This window comes from Schistocerca americana, chromosome 3 (assembly GCF_021461395.2).
Source record: "Schistocerca americana isolate TAMUIC-IGC-003095 chromosome 3, iqSchAmer2.1, whole genome shotgun sequence".
In the NCBI taxonomy this organism is placed as follows: Eukaryota; Metazoa; Arthropoda; class Insecta; order Orthoptera; family Acrididae; genus Schistocerca; species Schistocerca americana.
The window spans coordinates 943696145-943712878 of record NC_060121.1 but is presented as its reverse complement, the minus strand read 5'-3'; the positions used below and the strand labels follow the sequence as shown (position 1 = coordinate 943712878).

At 37.6% G+C, this 16734-nt stretch overlaps 1 protein-coding gene across 1 annotated transcript in view; it reads right to left on the bottom strand.

Annotated features, from left to right (window-relative positions):
* The window catches only part of LOC124606815 (WD repeat-containing protein 19), a 303209-nt gene that overhangs the window by 222308 nt on the left and 64167 nt on the right, over nucleotides 1–16734 (bottom strand). Inside the window, exon 4 of the mRNA XM_047138882.1 lies at nucleotides 2558–2768. Within this exon, the coding sequence (XP_046994838.1) occupies nucleotides 2558–2768 (211 nt within the window). The remainder of the gene's footprint in view (nucleotides 1–2557; nucleotides 2769–16734) is intronic.

The window sequence follows — 16734 nt, the reverse complement described above, 5'->3', positions numbered from 1 at the left end:
CTAACAGTTCTAAAAGCTAGGACGCATGTCTACTGGCAGCAGATATAATTTCACCTTCTAAAGTTACGTACTGGCCAGCCACTCTGTCTACTTGTGATTTCATTTAATATAGCTTCACATATTCTGACATTCTTGTAGGAGGTTCAAAGAGAATAATTATGCAATAAGAAGAGTTCTACATACCAAAATTACATACATATTTGCTTTCAGTAAGCAAGGTAAAACAAAAGGGCCATTCAATTGTGGCTGCTGTATTAATGATATGGTGAATATTTCTTTTTTTGTCACACAATATCTATAAGGACTGAACAAATTAGATTGACTATTGAACCAATGAGGAAGTCATGTAGGCAGTATTTTGAGACGATTCTTTCCTATCACACATGGGAGTGCAAACTTTTACAATACGATGCAATTAAAGTTCTACGTAAAAAATTGGTCAATGGTTCATGTATAAAGAATCTACTAACAACCACTGTACAACAGATTTATACATCAAGCACTCCACACTTATATCCCAGTTTGTACCCCTCGATCTGTGAGAATTCTTGAACCAGTTCACGTGCAAGATTTCTCAGATTAGTTGATTCTGACATGCATAGAATAGTGGATACAACATCAATCAAAAAACATAATAAAGATATCACAAACCACTTATAGATTTAAAAGAATATTTAGGAGTAAAGGAGGACGTTCACTGAACAGCAGAGGTGTAATGTCATCAAGAGGTGTGTTTTTGTGTGTGTATTTGTACTATAGTTTGTCAAAGGATTCATTCCAAAAGCTAGCAAAGTTTTCATTCTCTTTTGTTTGCGCCTCTTGACAACTCAATGCCTCTGCTGTTCAGTGAGTGGTCTCCTTTACTCCTGAATATTTATATTCTGCCAGAACTTTCATATATATTCAAAATTTTACAAAAAGTTCACTGAAAACTGAACTGGAAGGAGAATTCATTTTTTAATCACTGACAGCAGAAATGAGTTTGTAAATCTGATTTCAAATAATTTCTTGAAAGAATAAAGAGTCAGTCATCATCACAATATCTCATAACGGAGAACAAAATGTTGAAGCCATGTGTTTTAAACAGGCTCACTGTTGGAAAGCGAGATACCCATTCTTTGAAGCTAATGTATCTGGAGAGAAGCAACTTCTGTATGGTGGATCTCCTCAACAGCTCACCTAAGACTCAGCACAAGTTGATGTGTGAAGACACAAAGTCAGGAAAGAAGAAAGATCTTCGACATCTAAGACTATTTGGTAGTAAAATACAAATCCATAGAGTCAAGTAGACACAAATGGGACAAGAAAAGCACATTATGTACACTTCCAAGACATTACGAAGAAAATGGAATATATCAATTATTTGAAGCTCTCTTCTGAGAGATTAACAAAAATAAAGGTGTTACTCTGAATGTGGAAGCAGTTTGTAACAGCCAAGCAAAGTCAAACAGTTCTGATCATTCACAACGACAAGATCAAAAGACATAACAAATCTGATTATTTAAAACATCATCACTGAATATTTATTTTCTTAATGGATAAAAAGGAGGCTGAAATAACAGAAAAAGGGTTGGAAGAGGTTGAATCAGAATCAGAGATGAATGGGAAAAATAATAATTTACAAGTCACAACCACGAATGAGGGTAGCATTTGCTCACTGTGAAGATACCTAAACCTAAAATGATCAATAAACTTGATTCCTGTTATTCTTGAAATTTGCCTCATTCAGATTACTCAATGCTGCAGAAAGCTTTATCACTGTAAGATAATGACAAATGACTGTAGGCAATAAAAGAAGAATGTAGGGGGAAAGAGTTCAGACCAAAAAAAAATCTGTGTCCAATGGATTTTTCAAAACCGAGAAAAATTTACAAGTGTGCTTGTGTGGTCATCTTCAAAGGATGTGCACAAATAAAAGTGTTAGATTATGGTGTTAATGACACACTAGAGATTAAATACAATTCACTTATATAACTGTTCAGACTAATTTCACAGTTTAATTCAAATAGCATAGCAAGTTACTTAGGTGGAGAAATTTAAGTGAAATTTCAAAAAGAAACAAGTTCTGTAATGCACCCCATGTTTTACTTCAATGATGTGACCACTAACCCAGAAGACTATGTGTTGAACCACTGATTTGCTTCTACATAAGCAAATGGAGACAAAATGCTGATACATATTATTTACATCAATTTGGATTGTCTGATCTGATGAGATGTAATGAAATAATCAAAATTAGATGTCAATATCATGTGTTATTCCCTGAAGACATGCTAAGTCAAAACAACTGGCCAGGTAACAAAATTACTTAAATGCAGCTGAGGGTATCTCTTTGGGAATAATATGTTCTTCACGAAACTTATGTAAGCTGCGGAGCACCATGCACCTAAAATATTTAAGTATTTAACTGTATCATTAACACACACACTATAATCTAACATGCAATGTTTCCAACTATGTAGAGTAGCAGTTTAACATCATTAGATAATATGAAATGGATGGCTTATTTATTATTTAAAAGTTAATTACAGAACCATAGTTATTTATATGCACATACTGTATTTTCACTTCCAAGCCTCTCATCCATTTTCATTTCCGAAAACTGGATATCACTTGGCTCAGCACGCAAAGATATCATTTTCAGGGTATCTCCCTCATTGTTGCTGATAGATAACGAACGATCTTCAGATCCTAAAGCCAAAAGTCCTTCCGCACTCCATGATCCACAGCTGATGCGTTTATTGTGCTTGCCCAAAATTGGCACCCTTCTGTAAATTTAGAAAGACACAAATGTTAATAGCAATACTTTTAAGTCCATTTGACTCCAGCCAGGTAGAATCATCATCATTCTGGCAGATAAAAGTTCTCTCACATTCTCTAGTCACAAATTGCAAATGCAACTACTGGTGTTACACAATTTAAACCTACAGTGGGCAGGACTGTGCTATTTTAGATCATATAAAAGAGCAATCATGAGGACAAAATACAAAATTAAATATAAGTATGATCTGCATGTGAGCAAATCCAGAGATTAACACCCCACCATACCATCTAAAGGAGGATCATTCACAATGAACAGCTTCCATGAGCAACAGATTAGAAGTAAATTGTTGTATCAACCCACTTAAATTTAAAACTGTTTAGAGAGAGAGGAAAGGGCTCTCTGGACAGTAATCCCTTAGCACTGCACTGGGAAAATGTAATGATATTTTAAGAAGGCACAATATAAAGTAGGTTTTTCAATCTTCCTCATTGAACAGGCCCCTTTGGTTTTGTTTGAGTAATTTATACATGTAAAAGGTTGAGGTCTATGGTATTCCCTGAAGTTACAGCTTGACATACATACATCACACTATCTGCTCCATGAAATATTATTGCAGTGAACGTAACCAACACACTGATTTACAACAGAGAAGCAAGTCTATGGTTGCAGAGCACTGAATACATTAGTCATCATACGTATTGTGACAAAATGAAGATTTTGGCCTTTAATTCAAACTATTGGGACAATGTTCTAACGGAATTCAGTTGAGACTAACATTGTGCCTGACCTCATAAACATGAATTGCTATTAATTTTATTTGAATTATGAGTATGGCCTAGTTATCTCCATGTTAAAATAACAGAGGGTTTAAGTGGGTCCAACTCATTCCTCAATATGTTGCCATAATAATATCTTTGATTGAAACAATTTCCTATTTCTTTCTGCTTGCTTTCTTTTACTGCCTGCATGGACATAAGTCCCACTCACGATGGAGTATCAGTAGTCCCTCTTGTAATTTGTACCTTGAGAACAGCAGGTGTTTGTCTGCCAAACTTCTGGCCATCTTTCAGGATTCTGATTGGGTGTATTCCCTGAGATTTTCAGAAAGACATATTAACTATTTCTGTATGCATCATTACAGTCCATTTGGGAAAACTGCAGCCCTATGAAGAACCTGTCACAACAGGAAGGAGCTTACAGCAGGGGCAATGTTGGATACAAACGTAACTGGTTATGAAGTAAATATTTCAATGTGTGCTAAAAACTATTTGTGGATAGTCTCTGATAGGAAAATACAAAGCGGACTATCAAGAAGTTAGATAAGCACTGTATCATCATTAGTTGTTGTTGTGGTCTTCAGTCCAGAGGCTGGTTTGATGCAGGCCTACATGCTACAGACAGCTTCTGCACATGTTCCTGCACACTGTCATACACTGATAGAGGGGCAATTGATTTCTATTCATCCTATATGGCAGCTGTAGCACTCTTCTGGGAAAGGCTTCTTCCACCACCATCAGAGCTGCTCATTTTTCATTTTACAGACAGTCTATACTTCCCCAGTATTTCTTGTCCAGTTTTCTTGTGTGAGTAGACAAAATAACTTCACTGAGCTTGTGTTTATATACTGGAATTATTGTCAATTTATTAAGTGAATAGTTATTAGTGAATTTTTATGCAAAATAAGTTCCTATAAACAAAGCTGAGTATTGCAAGTGTGATGTCGTCAGTGAGCTCCGTAGTGTCATTGGGAAGATTATTGGATTGGTAAATGTGGCACTATGCTGCTACCATTGACAGCATATTGTAAAGCCACGTAACCATATTGTAATCACTTGGTGGTGACTAGTAGATTGCATAAATCTCTTCCTTTCAGAATTTGCTTGTAATTGTAGAGTGGGTTGCACTGAGTAGAGTCACTTACCACAAATCTACAGTATATATTTCAAGGTGGGTGTGCAATATGTCTGATGAGATGGGACTGATCATGTTTTAAGTCCAGAACAGTAATCTGCTTTAATGCATTTCTTGACTTTTGTTGAAGTATCTTAAGTTCCATACAACGTAGGTGACCAACTTCTGTTGCATATGGAGTTAATTTAAGCCTCCGGGCCTCTTCAGATGTCAGAAGAGCTGAGACTGGGATGATGGATTTGATACCCCTCAAACTGCCAAAAGAATTCCAGCCACTGATAGTGGAAACAGTAAAATAGACATTCTTGAATATGTACTGACAGTATGTTACACTTGGAGCAGGCTCTTCAGTGTGCCTGACTGTTGACAGCTCCACTGATTAGCTTGTTTACATATCAGCTCACTTAATAAATGCAAATAAATACTCACTTAATAAAGTGGAAATAAATCCACTATATAAAGATGAGCTCAATGAAGTTGTTTAGTCTACTCATATAAGAGAATGCAACAAAAATACTGGGGAGGTGTCATTTGTATGTAAAATAAAAAACAGGCAGCACTCATGGTGGGGGAAGTTGCCTTTCCTGGAAGAAAGCTACAACTGCAATACAGGATGAATAAGGATCAATTCCTCCTCTAGCAGAGTAGAACAGTGTGCAGAGATTTATGTAGAGTCTATGCATACACATTTCTTGCATTAGTATTATTATTAATTCATATCTGTAGTGTTGTTAACACACTTTATGGAAAATACGCCCCCCCCCCTCCCCCCAGGCATGTCATCATACTGTGTCACAAGTGTTTCATAATGTGCACTTCGGGAAAGTCAGTAAACTTTGTGAAACACACTGTAATTATTTCTTGTGACATAGTAGAGTAGACAGAGTGGGAAAATGCCTACTTCCTTTTCAGTTTGAAGACCTATGAAGGAGAGAAATTCATTATCACAATCTGGTGACCTACCATCCCTTATGCACAGAGAAAGCATTTTGTAACCAAGATAGGCACAAAGTCGATACTCATCACAATAGCACAAGTTTATAAGGCAGCTAGCTCTCCTGATGATCAAGAGATTGAAAGAATGTATGAAGAGATAAAATAAATTATTCATGTAATTAAAAGATGGATGAGTAATTGAGGTGGGTGGCTGGAATTTGATAGTGGGAAAACAGAGAGAAGGAGAAATAGTAGGATGATATGGACTAGGATAAATGAATGAAAGAAGAATCCACTTGGAAGAATTTTGCACAGAGCATAATTTAATCATTGCTAATAATTGGTTTAAGAAACATGAACGAAGACTGTACATCTGGTAGAGACCTAGTGACAATGAAAGGTTTCAGAATGATTAAACAATGGCAAGACAAATTTTAAATTGTAAGACAATTTTCAGGAGCAGTTGTGACCATAATTCATCGGATATGAACTTTAGACTGAAACTGAAGAAACTGCAAGAAGGTTAGAAATTAAGGACATGGAACCTGGATAAGTTGAAAGAACCAAAAGATGCTGAATGTTTCAAAGGGAGCATTAGGAAGCATTAGACTGAAGTAGGGTTGAGGAACAGAACATAAGACAAAATGGATGGCCTTGAAAGATGAAATTGTGAAAGCAGCAGTTGTTCAAATGGGCAAAAAGAGAAGGCCCTGAAGAAATCTTTGGATAATGCACGAGATATTGCATCTAACTGATGAAAGAAAAAAATATAAAAATGTAGCAAATAAATCAGGCAAAAAGGGAATACAGATTCTCAAAAAATAAGATTGACAGGAAGAGTAAACTGGCAAAGCAGGAACAGCTAGACAAGAAATGCAAGGCTGTAATAGTGTGCATGACTAGGGGAAATATAGATACCACCTATTGGAAACTTAAAGACCCCTTTGGAGATAAGAGAAGGAGCTGTATGAATATCAAAATCCAATATTAATTGTGTGAGGGAAAGATGAAAGATCCAAGGAATGTATAGTGGACCTGTACAAGGGTAATTAACTGCAAGAAAGGGAAGAGGAAGTAGATGAAGATGAGATGGGAGATATGGTATGGTGAGAAAAATTTGACTGTGCTCTAAAAGATCTAGGTCGAAACAAGGCTCGTGGAGTAGATGATATTCCCTCAGAGCTACTTGTATCCTTGGGAGAGCCAACCATGACACCTGGCAGGCAAGAGGTATGAGACAGGGGATGTACCCTCAGCATTAAAGACAAACAAAATAATTCCAATTCCAAAGAACGTGGGTATTGACTGGTGTGAATATTTCCGAACTTCCAGTTTTATAACCTCTTGGTTGCAAACTACTAACACAAATTATTTACTGAAAAATAGAAAAACAAGGAGAAGCCAACGTCAGGAATGATCAGTTTGGTTTTGGAGAAATGCAGTAACACGTAAAGAGATACTGAGCAATGTCTTCGAAGATAGGTTAAAGGAAAGCAAAGCTATGTTCATAGCATTTGTAGAGTTACAGAAAGCTTTTGACAATGGTTGTAGCCAATCTCCGACATCATTCAATCTGTACACTGAGCAAGCAGTAAATGAAACAAAAGAAAAATTTGGAGAAGTAATCATTGTTCAGGGAGAAGAAATAAGAACTCTGAGGATTGCCAATGACATTGTAATGCTATCACAGATAGTAAAGGACTTGGAAGAACAGTTGAACAGAATGAACAGCATCTTGACAGGAGGATATAAGATAGAACATCAATAGAAGTAAAACAAGGGTAATGGAATATGGTCAAATTAAATCAGGCTAAGCTGAGAGAAATAGATAAAGAAATGAGACACTAGTGCAGTAGATGTATTTTGCTATTTGGGCAGTAAAATAATGATGGATGGTTTATCAGTCCATAATAACTTTTACAGTCACGGACATAGTCTGTTTATAAACGTATGAACATTAATAACAGTTTACAAATAAAGATAAATTATACACAACAAGATTCAAAATCCTTGATGGAGTTCAAACATTTGGCATTTAACAGTTGCTTTAATTTTGTTTAAATATGTTTCCATTTAACAGTTTTATATTATTTGACAGTCTGGTATAAAAATGTCTTCCAGCAGGAATTGGACTACGATCTGTTGCTCTTTTATTACTAAATTTTATGTGGTATCCTGTCCTTTTCCTGTATTATGATTATGGATTTCACTATTGATTATACTATGCTCCATATTTTCTTTTACAAAGAGTATAGTCCTGAGAACATACAATGAATACACAGTTAGTACGTTATACATAATGAAGTATTCTCTACAGGACTGACATTTACTAGTATAAGCTGTTATCCTAATTGCCCTTTTGTGAGCTCTGAAAGCCCTATCCATGTATACCATTGGTGCCCCACCCCAAATCTCGATACCATATTGTAGGTGGGAATGTAGGATTCCAAAACAGATTTTTCTTAAGACAGGTGGCACTTTTATGCTAGAAAGTCATTTTAGCAGGAGAGTTTTTTTACACATATAGCTGATGTGCTCCTTCCATATAAGATGTCCATCTACTATAATATCCAGGAATTTATGTTTACCAGTTGTTACAACTGATAACTTTGGCTCAGTATCCACTTGTCTTGATTTATAATTTAGAAGAAACTACATCAGAATTGTCTTGTCCTTATCTAGTGCCAATTTGTTTTTGGTGAGATAGTCTGTGACGAGGCTAAAGTTCCCTGTATTATTTTGTACTGCTAATTGTTTTGTAGAGCCCCAGCTTATGAACGAGGTATCATCACCATAACTTACAGGGTTTGAATTTTGTGGAATTATTATATCAGTGAGTATACAATAAACAAAAAAAATCTGATAATCCTCCCCTGAAGGATTCCACAGTTAAGAATTTTATAGCTGTTGTAGACTTGCCCTTACTGAAACCATGCTGAGAGCTTTTTAGCAGATCATACTGGTAGAAAAATGATTCAAGTTGATCAAGGAGTAGCCTTTCCAACAACTTACTAAGTATTGATGTCAATGAAATAGGCCTATAATTTTGTGTATTAGTAGTTATTCCCTTTTTGTGCACCAGTCTTAGTTCAGTGACTTAACAAGTCAAAAAATGACACCTGACTGAAAGAGCTACTTATTAAATGTTCCAGAAGCTTTATTAATTCTTTACTGCATTCTCTCAGAAATTTGGCTGGCACTACATGTATTTGCTTTTAAGTTGGAAATGGTTTTCACGATTTCCAATTCTGTAACACACCTCAGGAAGACTCAATTACTGACATTACTGGGATTTAGCAATTGTGGTAAGTCAATCACATCATCCCTACTACTCTTACTAAATTGGTCTGTAAATGTCTCACATACTTCCTGTGGGTCACTCACCTATTTTTCATTGCCTCTTATAATTATTTTATTGCACACTCTACTGTTGCTTCCCCTGCTTTGCTTGTTTACTATACTACACACTGTTTTGCAAACATTGCTGGATTGCCTCATCTGTTTTGCATACATCTGTGCTTTTAATGTCTTGATTGCTTCCCTGTAGGTTTTTCAAAAGGCTTTGTATTTAGATTGGAAGTATTACAGTTTGGTGTCTCTAAAAAGAATATATTAATCCTTCAATATCTTCTTTTAATTTTAACATATCAGGAGGAAGTTTAAGATTCTTGGAATTGTCAGTTTTCCTTCATTTCTTTATCATTGGACACACTTCATTAAGACAGTGGGTTAATGTTGTATAAAATTTGTCCCATTTTTTATTAATATCTTTTGTTTCATATAGGCCTACCTGATTCCAATGTGTGTGTGCCAGGGTTTCCTTCAATGTATGGCAGTCTAGCTTTCTTTTAAAGGTAAAAAGTCTCCATGAGATACAATTTCTTTGTCTGTATGAAGCTCTACCACTAATTCACTATTAACTGAAATGTGGTTCTCAATGGTTCTAACTACAATGTCTTCCTTGCTTAAGTTTATAATAATGTGGTCAATACATGTCTGAGAGTCACATGTTATTTTTGTTGGTGTTGAATTCAAAAGCGTGCAGTGGCAGCTGCTGTGTAAGAGCACAAAAGCACGTGAACACGATAACTTCCAACACCTTGCACATTTATTAGTTATTTTTCTTTGAATGCTGTTAAATATAACATAGATGCTGCAATCTGAAAGATACGGGACTTACATCTACCGTACTACTGCTCCTCTAGACTCCATGAAACCTGGCATCAGGGTAGTGACCACAGCTACAGTTGTGTTCGTTTTAAGGAGCTTCTGCGCAATCGCAACTTGCATGACATAATTGCCTTACAGGCAAAATACATACGGATTTGATAAACACCGTGCACGGTTCACGATGTGCACAGCTAGCCCTTGCCACTCAACTGGAAGTTTACGTCAGAGCACATTGCGCAGTTTTTTATCCCCATTCACTTGGCATATGTCCTGCTAGATGATAGCACACTTCTCAGATATGCTAATTCACTCATTACATACTGTAGTAAAATTAGATCGGACATCCCTATATGTTGAAGTGGTATTGACAATAAACGTATTTTGTGGGTTTCTGAGTTAGTTATAGTACGAGGGAGGGTCAAAAAGTTTCTAGCCTAACAAATAAAGAATTGCAGAAATTTCATAATACCAATTCATTTTTCAATTTAATGCTCATGTACACAATACACTTCTGGGCATGCTCAGATAACTTCTGCAAACAATTCAAATAAAAGTCTTTGATTTAAAGTCCAACTAAGCATTCACAGCATCAATCGCTGCATCATCATTGTCAAATCATCGGTCTTTAAGGGCTGTTGTTAGGTTTGAGAAAGGAAAAAAGTCTGATGGAGCCACTTCTGTAGAATACAGTGGATGATGTAACACTTCGAACCTGCAGTCACATGGAGTTTCCAGTGTTGTGAGAGCTTTGTGTGATGGTGCATTGTCCTGATGCAAAAGAACTCTTGCACTAATTTTCCATGCCTTTTTTTCTATCTCTTCCCTCAAATAGTGCAGGAAAGTGCAATAGTATGATGCATGTATAGTTACGGCCTTTTGCAAGTGATCCACCATAATTACCCCTTCTGCATCCCAGAAGACCGATGCCATCACCTTACTGGCTGATTTTTGCACCTGGAATTTTTTTTGGGGTAGGGGATGAAGGATCTTTCCATTGTTGTGACTGCTGTTTTATCCTCTGCCACATACCTGTCTTCATACTCTTCAAATTGGCAAATGATTTCTTCACGACACTACACATGCTCCCGTCTCTGATCTGCACTCAAGACTTTTGGGACCCACCGAGATGAAACTTACCGCATTACCAAAATATCCACTACAATGTCATGAGTACATCCATGGGAGATTCCAAATGTGGTTTCAATGTGCTGCAATGTTGTTCAATGGTCCTGCAAAATCATATATCATGAATTGCAGCCACTGTTTCATCGCAATGACAGGCCTTCCGCTCCTTGGCGCATCTTTCACACTCATTCTTCCACGTTTGAAGTCGGACACCCAGTGTTTCACTGTTGCCTAAGACAGAGCAGTGTCCTTAAGTGTATTCTGCATGTCCCCTGCAATTTCCTTGGGCATCATTCCTTTCAAATTAAGATATTCAATCACAGCATGGTTCTTGATTCTCCCGATATTCGCCATTTTGCTTACACTATGGTATACAACACAACCTGGTGGCAAAATTAACGAAGCCGGAGCTGTGAAATTTGATCTGCATACCAACAAAGGGTCACCATGAAAGTAAATGGTGTTGTTTGTGCGAGACATTATGATAACTCTCTCGGGCTAAAAACTTTTCTACGGCCCCAGTATATTAAGTTACGAATTTTATCATACAGTGCCACTCAGAATCATAAGGGCCTAACACACATCAGCATCAATTTGAGATTGTAGCATTTATTCATGCTTCTGAAATCTGTTAATCTTACGGTGAGTCAGGTTTATCTGTGCTGTAGACCCACACTGTATACATGAAAATTCACGAAAAGTTATTATCATTGGTTTCTCTGATATTCATTTTAAATGTTGGAATGGCAGTAGTATGCTTTAGGCCCTTATGGATCTCAGCACATCATTTGCATTCTAGTCAAGTGGCCATGTTGGCAGACTTCACTACTTTTGTTTTATCATTTCCACAAACGACACTTTGTGTTTGGAGTTGGGTGTTTACTGTTCGGAAATCAGCTTTCATAAGCAGTGTAACTGTAAACTATGTTGCATCTATTTTTAAATGCTAACAGACAAGTAAAGCTGTGAGGACGGGTCATGACGAATGCTTGGGTAGCTCTGTTGGTAGAGCACTTTCCTGCAAAAGGCAAAGGTCCCAAGATCGAGTATCAGTCCAGCACACAGCTTTAATCTGCCACGGAATTTCATATCAGTGCACATTCCACTGCAGAGTGAAAATCTCATCATGGGAACAGAAAAGTAAATTACCAGGAAAAGCTAGCTGCAAAAGAACTAGAGCCTCCAAAAACAAATCCTTTGATTGGGAGACTGAGGAAATCAAATGAGCGTGACTACAAGTGAACATTTAACAAGGATGTGTTCAGTTAGCACAAGTTGTTGTGTGGGTGTAGCATAAGAATATCTAATTTTCCACCCGGAAGTAAATTCGTGAACTGATACATCTGTTAACGATTTTGTATGTTTGTGCAAAAAAATGGAAAAGCACAAAAACTCCCACTTATAAAAAAATGCAAAATTGACAGTTGTGAAAGCTTATATGTTATTTTGTTACTACCCTAAACTTTACTTAAATATGAAGAAAACAAATTCCACCAAAAATTCTTTCTTTTGTTGGATACATTATGCACATTATTATTATTGTTATTACCATTACACATGTTACAGGCCTTTTATCAGGCCATGCAAAACATTCATGACTACTTGTTCTTCCTGTTCTTCCAGTACTCCTTCATTCGTTCACTAAAGGTTCTCTTTCTTTCTTCTGTCCATTTTGGCCTTTGGGCTTTAGGTGTTGTTTTCTCTGACATCACTTCCTACTTGTACACCTTGTGTCTATATACCCCTTTGTCCATGACGTCCACTGAATCTATCTGAGCTCTTTCCAGATCAATTTTGACTTGTGTCATCCAGGGTGTAGTGGTCTTGGGTCTCTGGATGTACCTGAGGATTCTGTTGGTGAGTCTGGTCTGTGGGAGTCTGCTTATGTGTCCCCAAAATTTTAATCACCTCCTTCTAACGTCCACTATGATGTTGGAGAACTTCTCTGTGGTGTCCCTGGAGTGACGCCTATATCCATCGTCAGTGAGTTTCGGTCCAATAATTTTCATAATGATTTTTCTTTCCTGTGTGAGAATGTTCTCAAGGTTGGCCTATGTGAGTAACATCATTGTCTCACTGGCGTATAGCACCTCAGGTTTGATTACAGTGTTGTAGTGAGGAATTTTGGTGCAGGTGGACAGACATTTCTTGTTATAAATACCCTGTGTTTTGTATAAGACTCTCTTCATTTTCAATAAACTGGTGTTCTGGGCAATTTTCTCCTTTCCTGTCGGTTTGAGCACTTCACCTAGGTACTTAAAGTGTGTGACCCTGTTGATATTGCCATACTTTGTGTTCAAATTTGGAATGTTTAATTTCATGCAGAAGAACTCAGTTTTCTGAAAGGAAATCTGTAGCCCTACTTTTTCTGTGCACTCATTGAGTGCTCCTGTCTAGCTGATTGCTGCAGTTTCATCATCTGTTAGTAGTGCCAAATCGTCTGCAAAGGCTAGACAGCCAACCTCCAGCTTGTTCCTGGGTCATCTAAGTCGCACTGGCTTCGAATGGCATTGTATTTGCAGCTCTTTCTCCCATTCCTTGATGACCTTATCCAGCACTAGGTTGAAGAGGAGCGGTGAGACTCCGTCACCGTGGCGAACACCTGTCCTGATCTCAAGGGGTTCAGAGATTTCCCCTTGAACTTCGCCTTAGAAGTCATGTCTGTCAATGTCTCTCTGGTAAGTCGCAGTGTCTTGCCATCCAAACCTTGTTCATGCAGAATGTTGAACAACGACTGGCAATCGATGGAGACATATGCCTTCTTGTAGTCAACAAAGGTGCGTACAACTGGACTGTTCCTGAGGGGCCGGCCGAAGTGGCCGTGCGGTTAAAGGCGCTGCAGTTTGGAACCGCAAGACCGCTACGGTCGCAGGTTCGAATCCTGCCTCGGGCATGGATGTTTGTGATGTCCTTAGGTTAGTTAGGTTTAACTGGTTCTAAGTTCTAGGGGACTAATGACCTCAGCAGTTGAGTCCCATAGTGCTCAGAGCCATTTGAACCATTTGTTCCTGAGCGCTTTGATTTTCAGGGTAGTCTTCAGATTGAAGATTTGTTCTGCATGGGAGCGACCAGGGTGGAAGTCCGCCTGGTACTCGCTGATCTTATGTTCCAGTTGGTTCCATGTTCTTTGGAGTAGGCACGCTGAGAGTACCTTGTATGTGACTTGTATTAGTGAGATGCTCCTGTAATTACTCACATCTGTGGGGTGACCCTTTTTGTGCTGGGGGGAGGGGGGGGGGGGGGGGGGACAGTGCTCATTTCCAGTCATCTGGCAACTTTTCTGATGTGCATATGTCTGTGATGATCTGTGTGAGTTCTCCGAGTGAGTTTGGCCCAAGGTTTTTCAGTAGTTCGGCCACTATGCCACCTTCACCAGATGTCCTGTTTATGAGGCTGAGGATGTGCTTGTGGACTTCCTCTTGTGTTGGGGATAGTAAGTCTGTGTGTGTGTCTGTCTGTTGGTTCTTCATCTGGGAATCTCTCTTTGGAGTCTGGGCAATTGAGAAGTTCTGAGGAGTACTGTGCCAGCACCTTGCAGTTCTCCTTATCCGTCAGTGCCAATTTTCCGTCACTATTTCTAAAGCAGAAGTTCGGTGGTGTGTATCCTCAGATGTGCCTGGCAAACATCCTATAGAAGTCCCTTGCATTGTAGTTGCAGAAGTTGTCTATAGAGTCTAGTTGTTCCTTCAGGTATTTCCTCTTGGATTTTCTAATAATTTTTGCTGTTGTCTTTCATGTTTCGTTGAACACCTGAAAATTTTCTGGGGACTTGTTACTGTTGTATTTCTATGCCAATTTCCTGGTGACGAGTGCATTCTCACAATCAGTGTCCCACCTGGGATGCTTGGTATTATTCTTCAGAGGAATGAGGGCTTGTGTGGGTTTTTTTTTTTTTTTTTTCCTCCAGTCATTTGTATGTTCTTTTTCCCAAGCCTCTTTCACTCCAGAGTCAGCAATCTTTTTGTGTCAAATTTCAGTAGGGGAGTTTTCTCACAGAAAATTCTCTTGGTTGGTGAACTTGACTTTGAAGCACGTTAAGTGATGGTCAGAGTCAATGTTGGCTCCCCTGCATACCTGTATGTTGTTATTGCTATTATTATTATTATTATTATTACTGTTGTTATTATAATTGTCAGTGGTTGTAGTTGTATAAACTTGTTGACATAACTGTTATACAGCAGATGCTACTAATTTTTATCTGAATCTAAAAATTTGTGAACACACAGAATGCATACTCATGAGCTGCCACTGCATGGCTGTAATTATAGGATTGTAACATAAATATATATTTAAGGTAATTTATACTATTAGTTAAGGAGTCAATGTTCGCATTGCCTACTTTCATAGTCTGTTTTTTACGAGATGAAGGTTTATCAACAAGTTCCTCTAAATGGCAAAAGAATTCTATGTTATTGTTAGGGGATCTCTCCAGGCTAGTTATTATTAAACTGCTATTTCCGAGCTTTATTCCTATTGCAACTATTTCAAAAACCATATCAAATGCAAATTTATCTACCCAGTCAATTTTTGGACACTGGACATCATTTTTGACATAAATGCCAACACCATCACCTTTATGTTGTTTCCTACAGTACACACTGACAGTTTTATAATAACTTCAATTAATGTTACACATTTCTTCAGTTCTGCACACTAGCTCATTCACAAGATAAATATGAGGGCTACTACCAGTTAGAAATTTGTCAATTTGTTCAATTTTGTTGGTAAAACATTGCATGTTTTGTGATATTATTTTGAATTTACTGTCATTTATGATGTTGTTGTCAAGTTCTTTGCCTTTGTGTGTCCATAGTGAAGGTTGTTTAACACTAAAAAAGTTTATGTAGGGCTACTTCCACTTATGAACAAATTGCTTTTATATGTAAGGCTTTTCAGTTCGATCCTTTCTTTTATTATTTGATTTAATTTTTCGCACAAACAACATTTACCTACATAATTCAATTGCAATCTGCGGTTAGTGTGTTGACCTTTATCAAACTATCCTATATCTAGAATTGAACAATTTCCATAGTTTGAACATAGTGACTTAATTCTAATATTTGTTTTTCTTACATCCTTGTTTACACACAAGTTACAGGTCAGATCAAGCCAATGCGGGGCAGTAGCAACTATAGTGTTTTTCTGCTTATTTTCTTCAAGGAAATTCTTCAGAGTTTTGAAGGTCAGAAATTCTTGACAGGAAAAGCATTTCTGAAGAAGAGAAATTTGTTAATGTTGTTTATAAATTTAAGTGTTAGGAAGACTTTTCTAAAGATATTTGTCTGGAGTGTAGCCTTGAATGAAAGTGAAACATGGATAAGCAGTTCAGAGGAGAAGAAAGTCATGTAGCTAATGAGGATGTACTGAATGAAATTGGGACAAAAAGAAATTTGCGGCATAACTTGACTGTAAGAAGGGATCAGTTGATAGGACACATTCTGCGACATCAATCAATGATCAGTTATCAGTTAGTATCGGAGGGAAGTGTGTGTGTGTGGGGGGATAAAAATTGTAAAGGGAGACAAAAAAAAAAAAAAAATTCAGTAAGCAGGCTCACTGCATGTAGGTGGCAGTAATTATTTGGAGATGATGAGGCTCACACAGGAACATGGAGAGCTGCATCACACCCATCTTCAGACTGAAGACCACAACAACAGCAGCACATAATTCGAGACGAACGTCACCAACAATTATAAGAAACAACAATGCCCTGTGCATTCCTTTCTCTTACAAAATAAATGAAGGAAAAGGGCCTGGCAGACAAACATTAAAATGAAATGCTGTGATGTGACCACTTACTCTCCATGTTATGCAGTCTTCAAACACAA